The 19932-nt window shown below is 37.8% G+C and overlaps 1 protein-coding gene across 1 annotated transcript; it reads right to left on the reverse strand.

Annotated features, from left to right (window-relative positions):
* Nucleotides 1–19261: 19261 nt before the first annotated feature.
* LOC18053890 (28S ribosomal protein S33, mitochondrial) lies at nucleotides 19262–19574 on the reverse strand. Its single transcript, XM_006451658.2, has one exon. The coding sequence runs from the start codon at nucleotides 19572–19574 to the stop codon at nucleotides 19263–19265; it is 312 nt and encodes a 103-aa protein (XP_006451721.1). The 3' UTR covers nucleotide 19262.
* Nucleotides 19575–19932: the final 358 nt, after the last annotated feature.

Genomic DNA, 19932 nt, shown 5'->3' on the forward strand with positions numbered 1-19932 from the left:
TGCACTAAATAAGTTAGCGCTTGTTTCCTTTAAATCTACTTTAAATTCTTTTTTGTTTTGAATATGTCAAGTGTTTGGACTAATTTTATTTAGTTTTATTGTCCCTTTCTTTCTTTAGTTAATATTATAGCATGGCGTACTTATATAAAAGAGGTTTTGAAATAATAATGCAGGACGCTAGAGTAGAGAAAAAAGATGAGGAACAAATTGACAGTGATGAGCCAAATAGCTGGAATATTTAAGAAGTATGAATGTACAACCTTAGTTGTTGATGTGTGAGAATATGAAGATGAGGAATCATTGGGAAATTTACAAAAATAATCATAAAACTTTTACTATTTTCACAATTAACTCTCTAAATTTTTTTCTATCAACATTAGCCAAACACACGCTTTTCTCCCCAAATTACCCTTGTTTACAAACCAAAAGCAACTTTCTTTCTCCCCTTTCGTCAAACCAAAAGCAGCTTTCCACTCTTTAATCATCACCGGGGACAGCAAAAGGCAATGATAAACGCCGACGGTGAACAATAAAAGTGAAATCCGATCATAATATATTCGGATCCAACACTAATCGGCATCACTTAGTGGTATGAGTTATTTTTTAAACTTGCTCGAGAGTTTCAGTGAACTCGGAGTCATGGGTGAATCTGGCGACAGGCTGCCTGTCGCACCAAAAGGCATATGCACCAAGAGAGAGAGATTCATTGCAACTGACTATTAACTTGATAGTGCTCAAATAATTTATTTTTTTTTATAATTTCAGGCTTAATGGATTCAGTTGTACTTGAATTGTGTTATGATGGTTGGTAGGAGACGTTAGAGGATGGCCGTATGGAGTATGTGAATAGTAAAAATAGAGCTTTTTTGGTTGGGAAAAATTGTCTGTTCGATCAGTTTTTTGCAAGAGTATACGAGGTGTTACAAATAAATCATAATAAATATAGTATCACAATGAAGACAACTTTGAGGTCTAGTAACACATTATATCGTATATGTGTACTGCCCATGGATATATTTGATGATGAAATGGTGAGGGTTGTGTTGCATATGGCATCCAATGTAGCCCATTTTGGATGCATTCCTATATTTGTTACTACATCACCTCGAGTTCCGAGCGAAGATATTGAGCCACATGTCGATACAGAAACTTCATTTAGAGTAAATATGTCTGGCCCCGATAATGAAGAAGAGGTGTTGCCAAGGACAATGTCGTTGCAGCAATATTACTCTCCAATCCACGACAATTATGACAACATTGATGACAACGGTATTACGTTACAGGATGTTGGAGCAACGGTATTTCCAATAACGACGTCGTTGGAGCAACGGTATTCTTCGTATCACAACAATGATTTCCGAGACAATGATGATCTTCATGATGAGACAGAAGGGGATAATGTTTGTGCAGAACTTTCTAATAGTATGAGGGGCACTCATTTCAATAATGATGGTGATGATGGAGGAGTCGGTCCTTCGAATATTCCGTCGTTTCAGTATGAGGATGAGTGTGAAGACAATACTCCTGTGAATAACAGAGGCAATGGACATATTCCTCCTATGGTTCGATCGAGAAGAAGGATTGACCCCCTCACAAGTCTTGCTCCAATTTTGCCTTCGAACATGGTTGCTCCAAGCTTTCTTAGCAGTTGTGACTCAGATGATATTAGTGTGGGTAAACTATTTGTTGAGAAGAATGAGTTTATATTACAACTACGCATGGTTGTCTTTAGGGATAAGTTTAATTTCAAGATTGCATGGTCTACAACGACACGGTTCGAGGCTTACTATTGTTCAGAATCATGTAAATGGCGTATTCGAGCAACTAGAAGTTCGAACGACCAAAATGTTCCTTGGGTGGTGCGGAGAATTGACAATGTACACACTTGTCACAATGAGGTATTAGTTGATAGACGTCATCAAGTAAGGAGCTGGGTTGTCGGTCATATTATCGCAGATAAATATATTCAAGACAAGAGAATTTATATTCCGAATGACATAAGAGCATATATGCAACAGGAATACGGTGTTCAGTTAACATACCAGCAAGCATATCGGGCGAGAGAAGTTAGTCTTGAAATAGTTCGAGGCAACCCTGCAAAGTCATACAACTTGCTCCCTAAATACTTTCACGTACTAACTCAAGCGAATGAGGGTACAGTCACTCACCTCGAGCGGGATGGAGATGGTAATTTCTTGTATTATTTTATAGCACTTGGATCTCCATCAAGGGTTTTATACAGTACATTTGGCCTGTCATTGCTGTAGAAAGTACTCATTCCAAGGGGCTATATCATGGAAGCATGTTCGTAGCAACATGTCTTGATGGTAACAATCAATTGTATCTGTTATTGGCCATTGGGGTCATGGATTCAAAAAATAATGATGCTTGGGAATGGTTTATGATGAAGTTACACAGAGTGATTGGCAGTAGACCTGAGTTGATAATTATCTCTAATCGATGCACTGTCATAAGGAGAGTCGTTCTTAAAGTAATTCACAATGCAACTCATGGCGTTTGTTTTTACCATGTGAAAGGTAACATTAAGTCACGGTTTAGGATGTCCAAAGCTCTTTGGGATGAATTTGAGCCCGCCTTTATTAATGCAGCAAAAGCATATGGCCACGAGGAATTTAAAAAATAACTTGAAGGGTTGTGGATGATCCACTTGGGTGCGGCTGATTACTTAGAAAAGAATATCAGTACGTATAATTAGGCAAGGTCTTAGTTTGAAGGTAGGAGGTACATCATACTTACCACCAACATCGCGGAGAGTGTTAATTCTTTCATGAGGGAACCGCGAAAATTTCTTGTTACTCATCTTGTTGATTACTTTAGGAAAACATTGCAGCAATGGTTTTATGATAGAAAAATTGTGGTTGAATCAATGAGTACTCGGCTAACAATATGGGCTGGTGAAATAGTCACTGAGAGGAGAACTATAGCTGAAAGAATGATAATTCGGCTAGTGTCTCTGCATCGATTTCAAGTTGTAGGTGGTGGGATTAAGGAAGGTTTGGTTGACTTGCAAAAAAAAACTTGCTCCTGCAGAGTGTTTCAGGTTGATCAGCTTGTATGTGCTCATGCAATTGCGGCGTGTCTAATTGTCTAAGTGGATTTTATTAACCTTTGTTCGGACTTTTACAGTACAGAATCGTTGGCGATGGCTTATGCACAACCAGTGGAGCCAGTTGGCGACGTGGCTGATTGGGAAATTCCAGATGAAATTCAGGAGATGCAAGTATACCCACCAGTTGAGGCACCACCACCTGGCCGTCGTAAAGAGCTCAGAATACCTTCGGCTGGCGAGGACGTTAACCGGCGGACAGTTAGATGCGGGCGGTGTCATGAACTGGGGCATAATTGTAAGCGATGTAAAAATCTCATTGCGTCGACTCGAAGTTAGTTGTATTGTTTCAACGATTCGTTGGTTAAAACTGTTATTGTTTATTTGTGTATTGTACACTTATGTCATGAAATTTTATTTTATTTTTAATATTAAAATGTGAGCATTAAAATTATATAAACTTAAGTGCACAAATTAGAATAAAAATTCAAGTTTCAACATTCGAATTACTACAAAGGTTTACAATACAATATCGTCATTAAATATGTCAATTGCAATCTTCTTTCTAAAGTACTCGACATAACTAGCGTTAAACTCTAATCTAAGCCCGAACATTAAATACATCATAAACATCAATAAAAAAAAAAAAATACCGCAATCGCCAGTTCCGGGCTCTTGTTGTGGCACGCTCTTAACTGCGATAACTTTCCAGGAGTTGGCACTCCGCAACTCAGGTCGGATGTTGTAGAAGCCAACATATTCCAACCATCGAGGGAAGATAACTTCAAGCGGCTTGAATTTTAACTTGTATTTTTTGTCGTCGCAAAATGTGAGTAATGAGTCATAAATCCAGACTTTATTTTTACGAAAGTCTACTCGTGCTAGTACCCAATGCACGCCGTCCAAGTTAACAGGGATGAGTAGCTATATATAAAAATTTATCATTAAATAATCATGTTCGTTATATATGAAATTGAAAAATAACCAAGAAAAAGCGAGAACTTGTATATTTTCATTATGGATGTGAAATGCAATAAAATACATACCATATTGACATCCGTCATTGATTTGGACATAGTGTGCTGTCGCCCACAAAGATAGCAATTCAAGCGGTCGTCAAATACTAATGAATCGACCGTACAATCCCCGTTATTCCATAACTGATTCAAGAACACCTAGTACATAGATAACCAAGAAATGCATAAATTAACAAAAATTAAAGGCGATAATAAAGAAAAAAGAAATGGTATTTATAAGTTATATTGGCACGTTACCCAAAAAAATGTGTCGTTATGTGTAACACATTGAATTAAGGCATTGGGATACTGCCGTTATTTCTCGCTAATCAAGCGAAAATACTCGTGAATATGTTGTAGAGGAACAAAAACATTTCGATTTAGAAGAAAAAATTCAGATACAAATCCACAACACTCAAAAAACTTCGAAAATATAATTACCTCATCGCTTAGCCATCCCATCGAAGCTATACCCAAAATTATTTCAAAGAATGACCGCGGGTGCTGGACTCTCTGATCCACTGTCATATCACCAACGAACCATCGATCAAACTCAGCATACAGACTAGAATCCTCCAATCCTCTTAGTGGATTTATATCCAGACTCGTACTCGTGTCAATTGCATGGGCCATGATTTGTGGTGGAGGTAAACGTCAGACGTTCTTCCCTCGCCTAAATGGAGGAATCATATAAGAACTGTCAAAAACATACGACGGTCTGTACGGTCGGCTGAACTTACTAATCCCCGGAGGCGCCTCTGTGAAAACTTGCACGCTCTCCCCACTAACATCCCCGTAGAAGCTATATAATTGTTGTGCAAATTTTATTGAATTCGCAAGTGCACGAATCTATTGTAGAATAGATTAATGGAGATGAGTGTCGATCCCACGAGGAGGTGGATTTTAATTATTTGTAGAATTAATTTTGTATGAGGGTGGTTGGATTTGTGGTGAAAGTGACTTAGATTATCTTAAAATTGAAATTGAAATGGCGAGAATAAATTCTAAAATTGGAATTGAAATGGCGAGAATAAATTGAAGAGAAATCTATTGAGATGACATACTTGGGTATCTGGATCCGTATCAACATGCATCATGGGCTAAATAATCCTTATTAATGCCAATTAAATCATGAGGGAGGAATTCACACCTCATGAACCACACTCTAATCAATATGGTGCTAAGGGCTTATCGTGCCAAATAATAATAACCTTGTACTAGGGGGCCGGTGAAACCAAGGCGGTACTAGACAAGTTAGTATTATTTGTCGACAAGAAGTCAAAACATCCACAAAAATTAGAGGGGAAGAGAAAGTAAATTTATCAAATAAAGCCCATGACACATGTTGAGACTTCACCTTCAACCCAAGCTTGAAAGAAAATTAGTCACTCATAATTGAACTATGGACAAAATGGAAATTTATTAAAATACGTAGAAAATACAAAATGGAGAAGGAATTACAGAAAATGGATCCCAAAAATGGATTCAGTGATATCAAATTAGGGGGGAGGCCCCCTTTTTATAGATACATGGAGTAAATCATGGCCATCGGATTAAAAATAGTTTGGACGCTCAGGATTGCGCCACGTCATCAGTCAACAGTACGCGGTTTGACCACGCGGATGAACAATAACACGGTTAGGGATGGCAATGGGCACCGCCCGCAGCGGGTTTGCCATTACCAAACCCAAACCCGCACAAAATTTAAATTACCAAACCCACCCGCAACCCGCAACGGGTTTTAATTTTTTTAAGAAAACCCACCTGCAGCGGGTTTTAACAATTACCAAACCCGCAATGGTACCCGACGGATTTTTTGCGGGTTTTACATTTAAAATCACCAATATTTAATATATAAATTTGAAGCTTTCTGAACTTCTGTTCTTGTTGTAAGCGAGTTATTGTCGCTGAGATCAAATGCTTGCGCCATTTTTTACCTGAAAAATTTCAACAAAGTTTAAATCAATATACAAGAATTAGCAAGCGAATTCAGCAAAGATAAGATGAAAAATTAGCAAGCGAATTCAACAATTTACACTAGCCTGACTATTTACATTATCAACTCAAAAGCAACAAAATTAATAGATTGTTGACGTTCTGAGTTTCAATTTTTTTAACTAAATTGATGGAGTTAAATAAAATACTACATCATGCATCATCTCATTTAATTCAATAAATGTTTTTAAGTCTGAATATCTACTTAAAATTAAAAGTTACAAAGAGATGAAAATTAAAATTAAAATTTACAAAGAGACGAAAATTAAAATTAAAAAATTATTGTTCTAAAATAATCTACGTTCGCACTATAGATAAATACTCAAAATTTTGTTACTTAAACCACACGACATCAGCAATCACGGGATCAAAAACTGGCACTTGGCACCATTACTAGTCAAGATAGAAAAATAATTGAAATTAAATTCCCGAGGCCCTCAGTCACAACTTGATGAAAGCCCCCTGTTTTAGAATCCATTGGCTATTGCGTGTACTTTCCAGGACTTTCCCTTAAAATTCTTGGCTTTATCCCACAAAAAAACCAATCTAAATTCGTACCTTTCACGACTGCAAAATTGGCTGCAACAGCACGACGCGTCTTTGTTGGCAGTGAAGAGAGCTGGCGGCAAGGGGCTAGCTCACTGTCACAACTCACACGATCGGGTTGAAGAAGAAAAGAATGTTGAATGAAGAATTGAAGATAGAGATGACGAAGATGGTCAACTCGGGTCGAAGAAGATGGTCAGCTCATTTGCGGCTAAGTCAAAGACTCAAAAGGGAAAATGCCTTTATTTGCTTTAGGTTTTTAGTTTATCACTTTAGAATGGCTGAACGGGAGATGGGCGGATGGGCCACACACACTGCACACACACAAAATTTTGGCTTCGGCTTTTGGGCCTTTGACCAATTTCCTTTATACATTTTGAATAATTGTATAATTTTTTTATACATGTTTTAAATTAAAATTTTTTAATTAAAATTAAATTTAAAATATTTTTAAAAAAATATTGCGGGTTTGACGGATATCCATGCGGGTATCCATCGGATTTAAGGTCAATACCAAACCCACCCGCATCTATGTGCGGGTTTTAATTTATAATATTAAACCCACCCGCAACGGGTAAAATTACCCGCAGCGGGCGGGTTTTAGCGGGTGGGTTTGGGCGGGTTTGCAGGTTTGCGGGTACAATTGCCATCCCTAAACACGGTTTGACCCGGGTTGAATAGTTATGCAGTTTTGTTGAAAATAATCCTATGTTATGCATGTACCGTACACGAGATTTTTGGTCCACTGATATGCTGCAATGTCACCATCAACAGTACATAAGAATTTTAGTCCAACAGAATCGTGACACCTCATCAGTCAATGCCACATCATCGGTCAATGCCACATCATCGATTCGTCTATGTGAATAGTGTCGTGAACAGTAACGTAGACAGTACCATTTTTCCTTTTATGCTCCTCCTAAGGTTTTCGACCGTCCTGAGTTCAAAAGTGATGTCCGTTTTGCCATCTGATCTCTCGTTTATTGTGAAATGACTATGATGCCCCTAAAATACATAAAATACTTAATTAAAATAAAACACACGTAATTAAATGAAAAGAAGGTTAAATACATAAAAGTAAGGGTGTTAGTAAAACTTGAAGTGTAAAATGATGATTTTCTCCTTTATAAATATACATTTTCTAACACTCAACAATAATGACGTGGGAGTAGAAAAATTTTAATTGCCCACATCAGTATACATTCCATAGTCATCTGGGGCCTATTCGGGAATATGAACATATTAAACAGCTATCAAATTAAAAGTTAAACAAACACAATTATTAAATTTAAATTTGCTCACCGCATACGAGCGTCCAGTGGGAGAATCCTTATTTGGACGTTTAGAAAATGTGTTGATAAATCCAAACACGGTTTCTTTAAAATCTTTTAATTCTGACTTCAGTTCATAAACGTTACAATCAATCTTGTCCAGCCGTCATCGCATGTAATCATTAAACTGCTTTGTCTTCAACTATTACAAAAGAAAATAAGTAAAAGTTTAGAATAATAGTAAAAAAAATGATTTATAAAGGAAGAAAATAAATTATTTATAACCTCAGAATCATGTGCGTCATCAAAGTTGTCTGTCTGCTCCTGGTGGTCATCAACAGCCACCTCATCCTCAGAAGTGTCATGACGCTGCTCTGGTGTTGGGTTTGGTATGTCGCCATGCTCGTCTGATTGCCTTGTAACGGACGGCATCGCGTTGATTGAGGGTTGGTGCTATATAAAGTAGCATTTAAAATTAGTAAATGAAAAATAAAAAATTTTGGTTAAACAAATAATAGTACTTATAGGATACCGACCTTATGAACCCAGTCTGGAATGCGTGGCATGTAATCCTTCACAGTGAGCCAATATTTTCTGCTACTCTCCTTTGCATTCGGCTCAAGGGTTTGTAAAACGTGCCCCTGTCATAAATTCAATCCAAAATTTTAAGTAAGTATACATAACTTAAATTTAGTAACGTTAAAAAAATAACTAATACATATTACTTACAAGACGAGATTCGTTGTTGAAGAACGAATAAACCTCAGCAAAGTTGATTCTCGAAGACGCCATGGGCTTCCATTGCACGATGCGGGGAATCTTCTTCTTCGTTTTCACAACCCATTCTGGCGGCAAACCTCCAATCGCTTCGTAAATCCAAGCCTATAACAACCAAATTGAAAAACCTATTAAAACAACTATAAAATATTTAATACTATAAAACTTATTAATAAATAAAAAAACAACGCACCTGAACCACAGATGTAAAGCCGTAAAGATTGTACTTTTCAATGTTATGATATGGGTTTTTCAACTGAGTCGTCTTAAATTTCTCGTTTTTCTCGAACAGTGCATTGTCAAGACTCTCGTATATCATTTTCCACGACAAAAGACCCCATGGACGCTTTCGGAAGTACTCTATATCATCTACTTCATTAAGCCATGAGAAATTAATTTGACAGTGATTTTTTCTTGCATTTAGAACTCTGTCCGCAAAATAAAAGAGCGCAATCTTTAATGCGTCAATATCGTCCATTGCCTCGAATTTCAACTTCTTAAATAATGCATCGAATTCCTTAAGATTGATCTTGCGATGCACACCACCAAAATACGTATTCCGTAACCTATGCACCGTTTTGTTATTTCTTAGTTTGGTATCTACACCATATGAAAGTCCAGTAACCAGTCGCCATTCTACAATTGACAAGCGAAACAAATGCTCACCAATTTGAAAACATAACTGATCCTCACGGCTATCTTCTTCATGGGCCACTTGCCTCAGTAAAAGATTGTGCAAAATTACCCCACTAAATGAAAAGTTTCGACACTCCAAGAAATGCCCAAATATGTCCTTCTTGAACAAATTCAACTGCCGCTTTGTTAATTTTTCCTCGATGGCTTTTACGACCGAAGATAAATTACACATGCTCGAAATTCGACCCGAAAAGTGATCGGCATAACGAAAATACATCATGCCTACTTTGATTTCCGATGATTCTGATTTCGCCATATATCTGTAATATTTATAACATTATTACATTGCATTTACAACAAAAATTAAATAAATTGACTTGACGGGAAAAAAAAAACTAAACCCACTGTAATTTGGTGCGACAGGGCCTGTCGCACATTGTCGCACCAAATTGGTGCGAGAGGCTTGTTGTTGCACCAATTTGGTGCGAGCACAGCAAGCGTGCGCGCGCGCTGCTGCCCAGCGACAGGCGCGAGCTAGCGCCCGTTGCTTGCGCGAGCGACGCGCGCACTCTAGCGCCCTTCTCTGGACAGCGGTTCTACACCATATGTGCAGCACCATTCAACCCAAAACAAGTGAAAGAACAAATCACTCCCAAAACACAACACTCCCAAAACAACAACAACCACCACAAACACCACCACCACCAACACCATTATTCTCAAACTACAACCACTATTATTCTAAAATTTCATTTTAAATTAATGAAATATAAATAAAATGGCTAACCTAAGTTTTGTTGAAGGCCGTAGATGGTAGATCGGACGCCGATGATGGATGGAGCCGCCGACGGCGAGGGCTGATGTTGCCGCCGACTATGGATGTTTCTTCGGTTTGGAAGAGATGAGTGAAAGAGAGATTGTTGGGGGAGAGATGTGAGGGGTATTTTGGTCTCAAAGGTTTTTTTATGGCTAATGTTAATAGAAATTAGTTTGGGGGGTTAGGATGGAAAAAGCAAAAACTTTTATGGTTATTTGTGTAAATTTCCCGGAATCATTTTGTATGAAGCTGAACCATCAAAACTACATTTAGCTTTGGTTATATGTATTGGATTATTATTATTTTAATTTAGTGAACTTTATTAGACATAGATTCTATAACTTTAGTACCGAATTAATTGATAGAACAAATAAAGAAAAAAAAACGTAATATTGAGGTTTTTAATTAAATATTGAGTTCCGCAGAAATGTTAGTGGTCAATATTCAACATTTCCGAGGGAAAATTCATTATTTTCGAGGGATTCATATATTTTGAAGCTAGTAATTTCCAAGGGACTAATTTTTATTCCGAGCAAACATATGTCGTCGGAAATTCTATTCCCGACGGATCATAATTTTACCGACAAAAAGAAATCATCGGAAGTTAACTATTACCGATAACAAATAGCCCTATGAAGTGTTTTTCTTCCTTGTTCAAATGCTTTTACCGAGGAATGTTATTTTTTATATTGAGGGAAAAATTGGTAGGAAAAAGTACTTAATTCTGAGGGTTTATCGGTTATATAGAATTAACGACGAGTGCTTTCACGACGGATCCCGATGAAAAAAATCCCTCAGTAATCAGTATTACCGAGGGATAATTTCCCTCGATAATAATCGATTTTCTTGTAGTGATAGAAGATCACCAGGAATCCCCATAAAGGCTATGAATTGATACTCTCGACATTGTTAAAGACATTAGGCCAACAGTGAGCTTTGTGATCTGATTTTTGAGATCAAATAACATGATAACCTTATTCGGTTTGTTTTGTTTTGGATGGTGATTTTGGATTTCCTCCTTTTATCTCATTATCCCTCATTACTCATTTTTATTGTAACATATTATGTTCTTAAATGAAATTACTTAAGAATATATTGCTTTGGGTTATTATTATTTCATTATTTCAAGAATTGTAAAATACCAAATGACTATAAAAAAATATTATTCTCTATTATTTTACTACTATAACTTTGCAAAATTTTTATTTTACTACTTTTCCGTTAAAACCGTTAATTGACTAGTAAAACACTAATACCTCTCTACGGAATTCTTCATGAAAATATAGGGATATTATCTCTTCAATACCTCTCTATAATCCTGATAAATCCAAGAAGGGAATATGATGAACGTACCGAGTAACCAAAGGGATTTTTATTTGTACAAATCAACTCTATCTTGAACTTTAAGAATCACAACAACATTAATATGATATCTCTAGGATATTGTTTGCTTGCTCTTGAATGATAATTTCCATGTACACATTGATTTGTCTTCAATTACTTTGATCTTATGGTCCTCACAAAGATTAATGCCTAAATCTTCTATTTCTTCTATAGTTCTCGCCAACTTCATCATGTAGACTTGTCATGTGCGTTCCTTTCATGCTAAAATATTTCTCTACACAATCATGTGGATCCCACTTACATATAATACAATCCTAATCTGCTTGTATTTGCTCTCGTTCCACGGTAATTAACAATAATAAAATAAAGAATATTTGTTCGATAATACTATTTTAAAAACAATTTTATGCAAGTAATATTTATGGTTTAAAAAAAAAGTTACATAAGACACCTGTCTTTCAATACAATATATAGAAGAGTTTTACTTCTATAATAAAACATTTTCTTTTTGAATTTTGCTTTTAAAATTATCAATTTATCTTCAATGGACCATTATCAAATTTGAATTCTTATATTGTACCACCAACTCCTTAATTATACTCAAGATATTCCTTAAAACCTTGGCCTATTTTACGAGCATTTAAGGCAGCTGCGCTGTAGGCCATATCGTTCTTTCTTAGAGTCGTTTTTAATAGGTTGGTTAAATCAATGTTCCTAATAAATTAGTGCATTTAACTGAAGGGCCTTCTCCACTTTACTTTTTTTTTTTGTTTGGTTAATTTAATTACCAAGGAATAATCTCATTGCCCCACTAATAAAAAGAAAAGGAAGAATTTAAATCTGAACCTAGAAATTTGTTTCCCCATCAGGCCCACGAGCCATGGCTGCACTTGTGAAGAGAAAATAAAACAAAAAGCTGCAATAGTAAAGAAAGAGAAAGATTTAAAGAATTTTTTTTCTTTCAAGTAGATTTTTTAAGTTTTAAATGGTATTGCGTATGAAAAAGGATAGGGATGTTCAAAATTGAATCTGATCCGCTCAATTTGTCTGATTCGTAGAAATCTGATCCATGGATTAGATTGGATTGGATTAAAAGTTTAAAAATTCGCAGTTAGTGGAGTAGATATGGATTATAAATCCGCAAAAATCTACGAATTTGTAAAAAAATAAAAAAGTTAAAATATAGTTGCATTAATACCATATTATATCTTATCTGATAATAATATAAAATAAAATAATTAAATAAAAAATATAGCTTCTTAAACAGTTAATTTTCGTGTACTGATGCAAATAAATGAGTTTTTTTTCTTTTTGATGTGTTATATTTTGAAACTTTGAATATATTTTCTAACTTTATTTAAACAATTAATTTATTTAAATCTTATTTAATTTTGAATTTGATCGGTAGTGAAATCATTTTTATATTAAATTTTTTTATTTAGTTAGTTCATAGATAGGACATGATTAAAAAATTTTAGCCCCCAAACCAATCTGTAAAATTGTGGATTGGATATGAATTGGGTCAAATCCACATCTGATCTGCAGACGTATGGATTGAATTTGAACTGAATTTAACTAATCCGTGGATTGGATTAAATTAAAAATTATAATCCGTAAAATCATGAATCGGATATGGATTGACGTCTAATCTACAAAATTTGATCCGCAAACACCCCTAAAAAGAGATAAAGTCCAAAAATTACAGTAAGAGTAAGGTGGCGATTTTTTTAATTAAAAGTAAAGTGAAGATTAGATGGAATAAATTGAGAGAAAAATTATTTTAAAATTCTTATTGAGATTAATTGAGAAGCGGGAGCTGACGAGATAGACGTGATAAAATTGACAGTGAATCACCATCACTCATTCGTTTTACCATACAAACGCAACGGAACATGTTAAATGGGCCTGGTTAGGCTGGCCTTTGCACTCTCAGAAATGAATCCAGCTAAAGCCCAAAAATTGTTGGGCAATTAGAAAAAGCTTCAGCCGTTGGAATACAAAATCCAGATCGACATATAAATTGAATTAAAAAAATCAGTTGACTCGAAGATATCGAGAACCTTCAGATAATTTTTATTATGAAAAGATTTAAGATAAAAGGGTTCGTCTACGTTGCCACTGTTGTACTTTACCACAGTCTTTTATCTTTTGTGAATTAGTTAATATAAAATTTTATTGAACCCTTGCATAGGGATGGCAATGGGCACCGCCCGCAGCGGGTTTGCCATTACCAAACTCAAACCCGCACAAAATTTAAATTATCAAACCCACCTACAACCCGCAGCGGGTTTTAATTTTTTTACAAAAACCCACCCGCAGCGGGTTTTAACAATTACCAAACCCGCAATGATATCCAGCGGATTTTGTATGGGTTTCCGTATTTAAAATCACAAATGTTTAATATATAAATTTATAATAATAACCTCAAATTCCATATAACATACTCAATTTTATATTTAAATAATGTAAATGAAAAATTAAAATTTCCACATCAATTCAACACAAATTCTCAAATTTAAGTATAAATTACACAAATCCATTTAAAAAACATAAACTAGTATCTAAAAATAATAATTACATTTCATATTATCATTTAAAACAAACTCCAAGAGAATATATTCATTTCATTCACCACCATAAGCACCCATCCAACACAATACCTAAAATAATAATTAAGATTAATATTTTCAAATACTAATTCGAAGGAAAATGCCTTTAGTTTTCTTTAGATTATGACTTTAGAATAGGATATAGGCCACATACACACATACACAACTTTGAGCATTTGGCTATTTGGTAATTTAATTAATGACATTATTTTCTTTATACATTTTTAGATTTAAATTAAATTAAAAATATTTTAAAAAAATATTACGGGTTTGGTGGATATTCATGCGGGTATCCACCGGATATAAGGTTAATACCAAACCCACCCGCATCCATGTGCGGGTTTTAATTTATAATACTAAATCCGCCCGCAACGGGCGGGTTTTGGCGGGTGGGTTTGGGCGGGTTTGCGGGTACAATTGCCATCCCTACCCTTGCACTCTATTTTATTTATAATTTATTAATAAGTATTGCAAAAATAAAATTATTCTCAAATTTTGTCTTCAATATTTTTTTTCCCGTTTCTTTTCTTGCTCTCTCACTTTCTCTCTGTGATAGGTTTGATGATGGCTTCAATATTGATCAACGTTGTTGACCAATTTGAGGATAATTAGTTGTAGGTCATTGATTGTTTGTGTGATGGTTCTCGTGGTGGAAGCACGCTTGGCTTCTGGTCTCGCCATAAACAGGCTTTGAGACTTGGTGAGCCTTTGCATGCTTTAGTAAATTCTTCAATGCTTGGGATTCTGCTCGCCTTCACGCGGTCGAGCAGATCCCAGCACGCTTGGCTTTTGGTCTCGCCATACACAGGCTTTGAGACTTGGTGAGCCTTTGCATGCCTTAGTAAATTCTTTAACGCTTGGGATTCTGCTTGCCTTCGGTTGGTCGAGCAGATCCCGGCATACTTGGCTTCTGGTCTCGCCATAAACAAGCTTTGAGACTTGGTGAGCCTTTGCATGCCTTAGTAAATTCTTCAATGCTTGGGATTCTGCTCGCCTTCGCGCGGTCGAGCAGATCCTGGCACACTTGGCTTCTGGTCTCACCATACACAGGCTTTGAGCCTTTGCATGCCTTAGAAACTTTTTCAATGTTTGGGATTCTGCTCGCCTTCGCTTGGTCGAGTAGATCCTGGCACGCTTGGATTCTGGTCTCGCCATAAACAGGTTTTGAGACTTGGTGAGCCTTTGCATGCCTTAGTAAATTTTTGAACAGTACAGTTGACTGAAATTCCTCATTGATTCACTTATTATTGAATTCGGTTTTACATGAGATTGCTTTGAAATAAAAATAAAACACAATGAGCATGAACAGAAATAACTTTAAAAAATGAACAAGTGTTACTGGAAATATTTCTTGAGGTGTGCCGCGTTCCATGGGCGTTTCACCTCGTGGCCATCCGTGCGAACCAGCTTGTAAGCTCCGGGTCCAACTAGCTGCTTGACCCTATAGGGCCCCTCCCAATTTGGTCCGAGTACTCCATGGGCCGAGTCTTTCGTGTTCTGATTCACTCTCCTCAACACCCTATCTCCGACCTTGAACTGCCGTACATTCACCTTCTAGTTGTAATACTGAGCAACCCTCTACTTGGTAAATGGCTGATCGCCTCGATGCTTGTTCCCTCTTCTCGGTTAGCAGATCTAGATTCAAGCATATCTGGTCATTGTTCTCTTGCTCATCGAAATGATCTGTCCGGTGCGTGGTTGTTCATATCTCGGCTGGTACAACCGCTTCGTGTCCGAAGGCCAAGGCGAAGGGAGTTTCCCCAATTGCTGTCTTATGGGTTGTCCTGTATGCCCATAATACACCTGATAGCTCATCAACCCAAGCACCCTTTTTTGCTCCAAGCCTGGCTTTTAAAAGCCTCTTGATCGTCTTGTTGGCTGCTTCTACTTGCCCGTTAGACTGTGGGTGAGCAGGTGAGCAATATTTCAACTCTATCCCGAGGTTTTGGCAGAAATCCCTGAAGCTGTGATTATCGAACTGCCTGCCATTATCCGTTACCAAGGCATAAGGGATTCCGTACCGACAGACCAGGTTTCTCCACACGAAGTCTGTTGTCTTCTTCTCTGTGATTCTGCTAAGGGCTTCTACCTCTATCCACTTCATGAAGTAGTCTATCGCAACTATTGCATGTGTTGCCGCTCCTCGTCCCTTTGGCAACAGGCCGATCAGATCAATTCCCTATTGAGCAAATGGCCAAGGAGAGGCCATAGAGGTAAGCTTCTCTGGTGGTTTGTTGGAGAAACTTGCAAAACTCTGGCAGCTTACACAGCTCCTGGTCTTCTCCTGCGCATCCTGGTGCATTGTTGGCCAAAAATATCCATGCCTTACAACCTTGTGGACCAGAGACCTCCCACCAGAATGGTTTCTGCAGATTCCTTCATGTACCTCTCTCAGCACGTAGTCCGCGTCGTCCTCATCCAAACACCGAAGGAACGGTAGCGTATATCCTCCCTGATATAATACCCCATCAATCATCGTGTATCTCGAGGCCTGGGCTCTAATCTTCTGAGCTCGTAGCTTATCTGATGGTAATACCCCGTCTCTAAGGTATGAAATTATCGGGTCCATCCACGAGCATTTTTTTTTCTATCCGCAGCACCTCCAGATTATGCTCGATGCTCGGGCTGGACTTCACCACCAGAGGGATCGACTTTGGCATTTTTGGGTCTGCTACCGCTGCCATCCTGGCCAAACTATCTGCTCGACTATTCTGCTCCCTAGGGATTTGTATCACCTCAACCGCTTCGAATTTTCCCATCATCTGTCTGACTATCTTCAGGTACTACTCCATTTTTTCCTCTCTCGGTTGAAATCTTTCACTGACATGATTTGTAACTAGCTGGGAATCAGTTCTGATCTTCATTCTATCTGCTTTCACTGCTTTAGCCAATTCCAAGCCTGCTATCAAGGCTTCGTACTCTGCCTGGTTATTTGTAGCTGCAAATTCTAACTTTACAGCATAAGAGATTTCCTCCCCCTCTGGGCCTTCCAAGACAACTCATGCTCCTGATCCCTGCTCCCCTGATGACCCATCTACAGATATCTGCCATACTCGGGCTTCGCTGCTGTCTGTAGCAATATCCAGCTGGTCTTCGCTGCTGTCTGTAGCAATATCCAGCTGGTCCAAACATATTTCAAGCTCTGCAAACTTTGCTACGAAATCGGCCATTGCTTGAGCCTTTATCGCTGCTCGGGGTTTGTAAATAATGTCGAACTCGCTCAGCTCTATAGCCCACTTTACTAGCCGACCAGAGGCATCCGGCTTGTGTAGGGTTTGACATAACGGCTGGTTTGTTATTACCGAGACAGGGAATGCTTGAAAGTACGGCCTTAGCTTCCGAGTAGCGACCACATGAGCGAGTGCCCATTTCTCCAACGGTGGGTATCGGGTCTCAGCGTCGAGCAGGGCCTTGTTGGTGTAGTATATCGGATGCTGAACCCCTTCTACCTCTCTCACCAGAACAGAACTTGTGGCATGATTTGATACCACCAAATATAAAGATAACTTGTCCCCATCCCTTGGTGTGGACAGCAGGGGTGCTTTCTGCAAGTATTGCTTCAAGCTCTGAAATGCCTCTTCGCATTCTGGGATTCATTCTGTTTTCTTCCCTCTCCTTATCACTTGAAAGAATGGCTGACACTTATCTGTAGCTTTGGATATGAATCGGCTCAATGCCACCAGTCTCCCCATAAGGCTCTGCATCTCCTTCAGGTTACGAGGAGACCTCATCTGAATGATCGCCTGGATCTTCTCGGGATTTGCCTTGATCCCCTTATGACTCACCATGAATCCGAAAAATTTCCCTGACTCGACCCCAAAAGTACACTTTTTCGGGTTGAGCTTCATCTTGTACTTTCTCAAAAGTGCGAATGTCTCCTCGAGGTGCTCGACATGTTCCTTGGGGATTTTCGACTTAGTTATCATGTCGTCCACGTACACCTGTATTGTTCTCCCAATCAACGGCTTAAAGACTTTGTTCACCAACCTATGGTACGTGGCCCTTGCATTTTTAAGACCGAATGGCATTACCCTGTAACAGAACAGACCCTGGTTAGTAATAAATGCCGTGCTTTCCTCATTCTACTCGAACATGGGGATTTGGTTGTATCCCGAGAATGCGTCCATGAAGCTGAGCAGGCCATGTCCAGCTGTTGAGTCTACAAGCTGGTCAATCTTTGGTAAGGGAAAGCTGTTTTTCGGGCACGCCTTGTTGAGGCCCGTGAAATCCACACACATCCTCCACTTGCCATTAACCTTTTTTACTAACACCACATTCGATATCCACTCAGGATAATTGACTTCCCGAATGAACCCTGCTTTTAAGAGCTTCTCCACCTCGTCATTTATAGCCTCATACCTCTCCTAGTTGAGGCACCTCCTTTTCTGCCTTACTGCCTGAGCACTTTTTTTTATTGCCAGCTTATGACATGCTACCTCAGGATAACAAAATCCTCAATTTGATCTGAAAAACCGAAGTGAGAGCGAGAGAAAGTGAAATGGTGATGGCAAGGCAAGCTCAGGCCTTGCTTATCCAAAGCGATTATGCGCTGCAGCTTCATATTGTGGCTTCGATAGATCTCCGATTTCCTCTGTCTGTCATGGTGCGGTTGTAGTGCAGCTGACGTGATGTTGTTTCGAGAGAGGAAAGATAAGGCTGACATGGGTCAAGGCTGTCGGTCGTGGTGTGACTGTGCTATCTTGCCGACGTGGAGCAGTGTGGTGGCAACCGATAGCAGGTAGCTTCACAATGTGGGTATTTGGGTTGAGAGCAGACTGGAGAGATGAAGCCATGATGGTTTCTTTTGAATTTGATTTTGGATTGATTTCGTTTGGATGTTGCGTGTGTGGGTATTTGGGTTATTTTCTTTTGGTGTTAGTTTTTTTTTTTTAATTATAAGTTATGAATAGATCGATTTTTAATTAACCTAGACTAGAATCCCCACTCGTATGGTTGAAAATTTTGTTGATGATGATTTTTTTTTTTAAACCAACAAATACTTCAATTTCCATTCAAGACAGAAACTCTACTCAGTATCAGAAACTGGGCACAAAATGGAAAATCTCACAAAAAACGGATAAGATTTTATATTCCACAAGCTAAAACAAAGGTACCAAAACTAGTTGCATATCTTCTTTCAAATCAGTAATGATCCAATTCCCAGGTAATTCAGAGGTAGAATATCTACTTGCTGTGCTTGGCTGCACGCTTCCCTTGGCCTTTCTTGGGAGGTCCCTTTCCACGACGTTTCAACATTTCAAGCTTGGATAAGCGCTCTTGTTCTTGGCGGGCCATGACGAGAGGATCATCTTTCTTGATGTCATATGGGTACCATCCAGCAACCTTGTCACTGATGAGCTTCTTCCACAAAATCTTGTTGGGTGATTTCTGGCTAGTGGGGTTAAGTACATGCCCAAATATCTTGGCCCTTGCCTCAGTCAACCTTGTGGTCGCTACTGTGGCCAAAATGTTCTTAAGCCTCCCTTTTGTAGCCATCATCACTCGCCAACTCTACCTAATTAGCTCTGTTGATGATGAGTTAACTTTATTAATGATCAGCGATGGGAGATGAGTTAATTTTAATTTTACAAAATTTTTTAATGTTAATCTAAGGATATTTTTGACTTTCCATTAATATTAATGATTTAATGTGTTATGATTATTAATGTAGCGTGGTTGAAAATAAAAACTCTTTTAATACTTATAAAAAATAATAAATAAATAAAGTGTAAGGTAATAAATTAAATTTTGATAATGTAGGTAAGTATAAAATATTATAATACTTTATGATAAATTATAAATAAAATAGAGTGCAAGAGGTTTCATGAAATATTACATTAATTAATTTGCAAAA

This window comes from Citrus clementina, unplaced genomic scaffold (genome assembly GCF_000493195.1).
Source record: "Citrus clementina cultivar Clemenules unplaced genomic scaffold, Citrus_clementina_v1.0 scaffold_1, whole genome shotgun sequence".
NCBI lineage: Eukaryota > Viridiplantae > Streptophyta > Magnoliopsida > Sapindales > Rutaceae > Citrus > Citrus x clementina.

Bases quoted from the DNA above. Each gene is read 5' to 3' on its own strand.
- LOC18053890 (XM_006451658.2), bottom strand. From the start codon at position 19,574: ATGGCTACAAAAGGGAGGCTTAAGAACATTTTGGCCACAGTAGCGACC.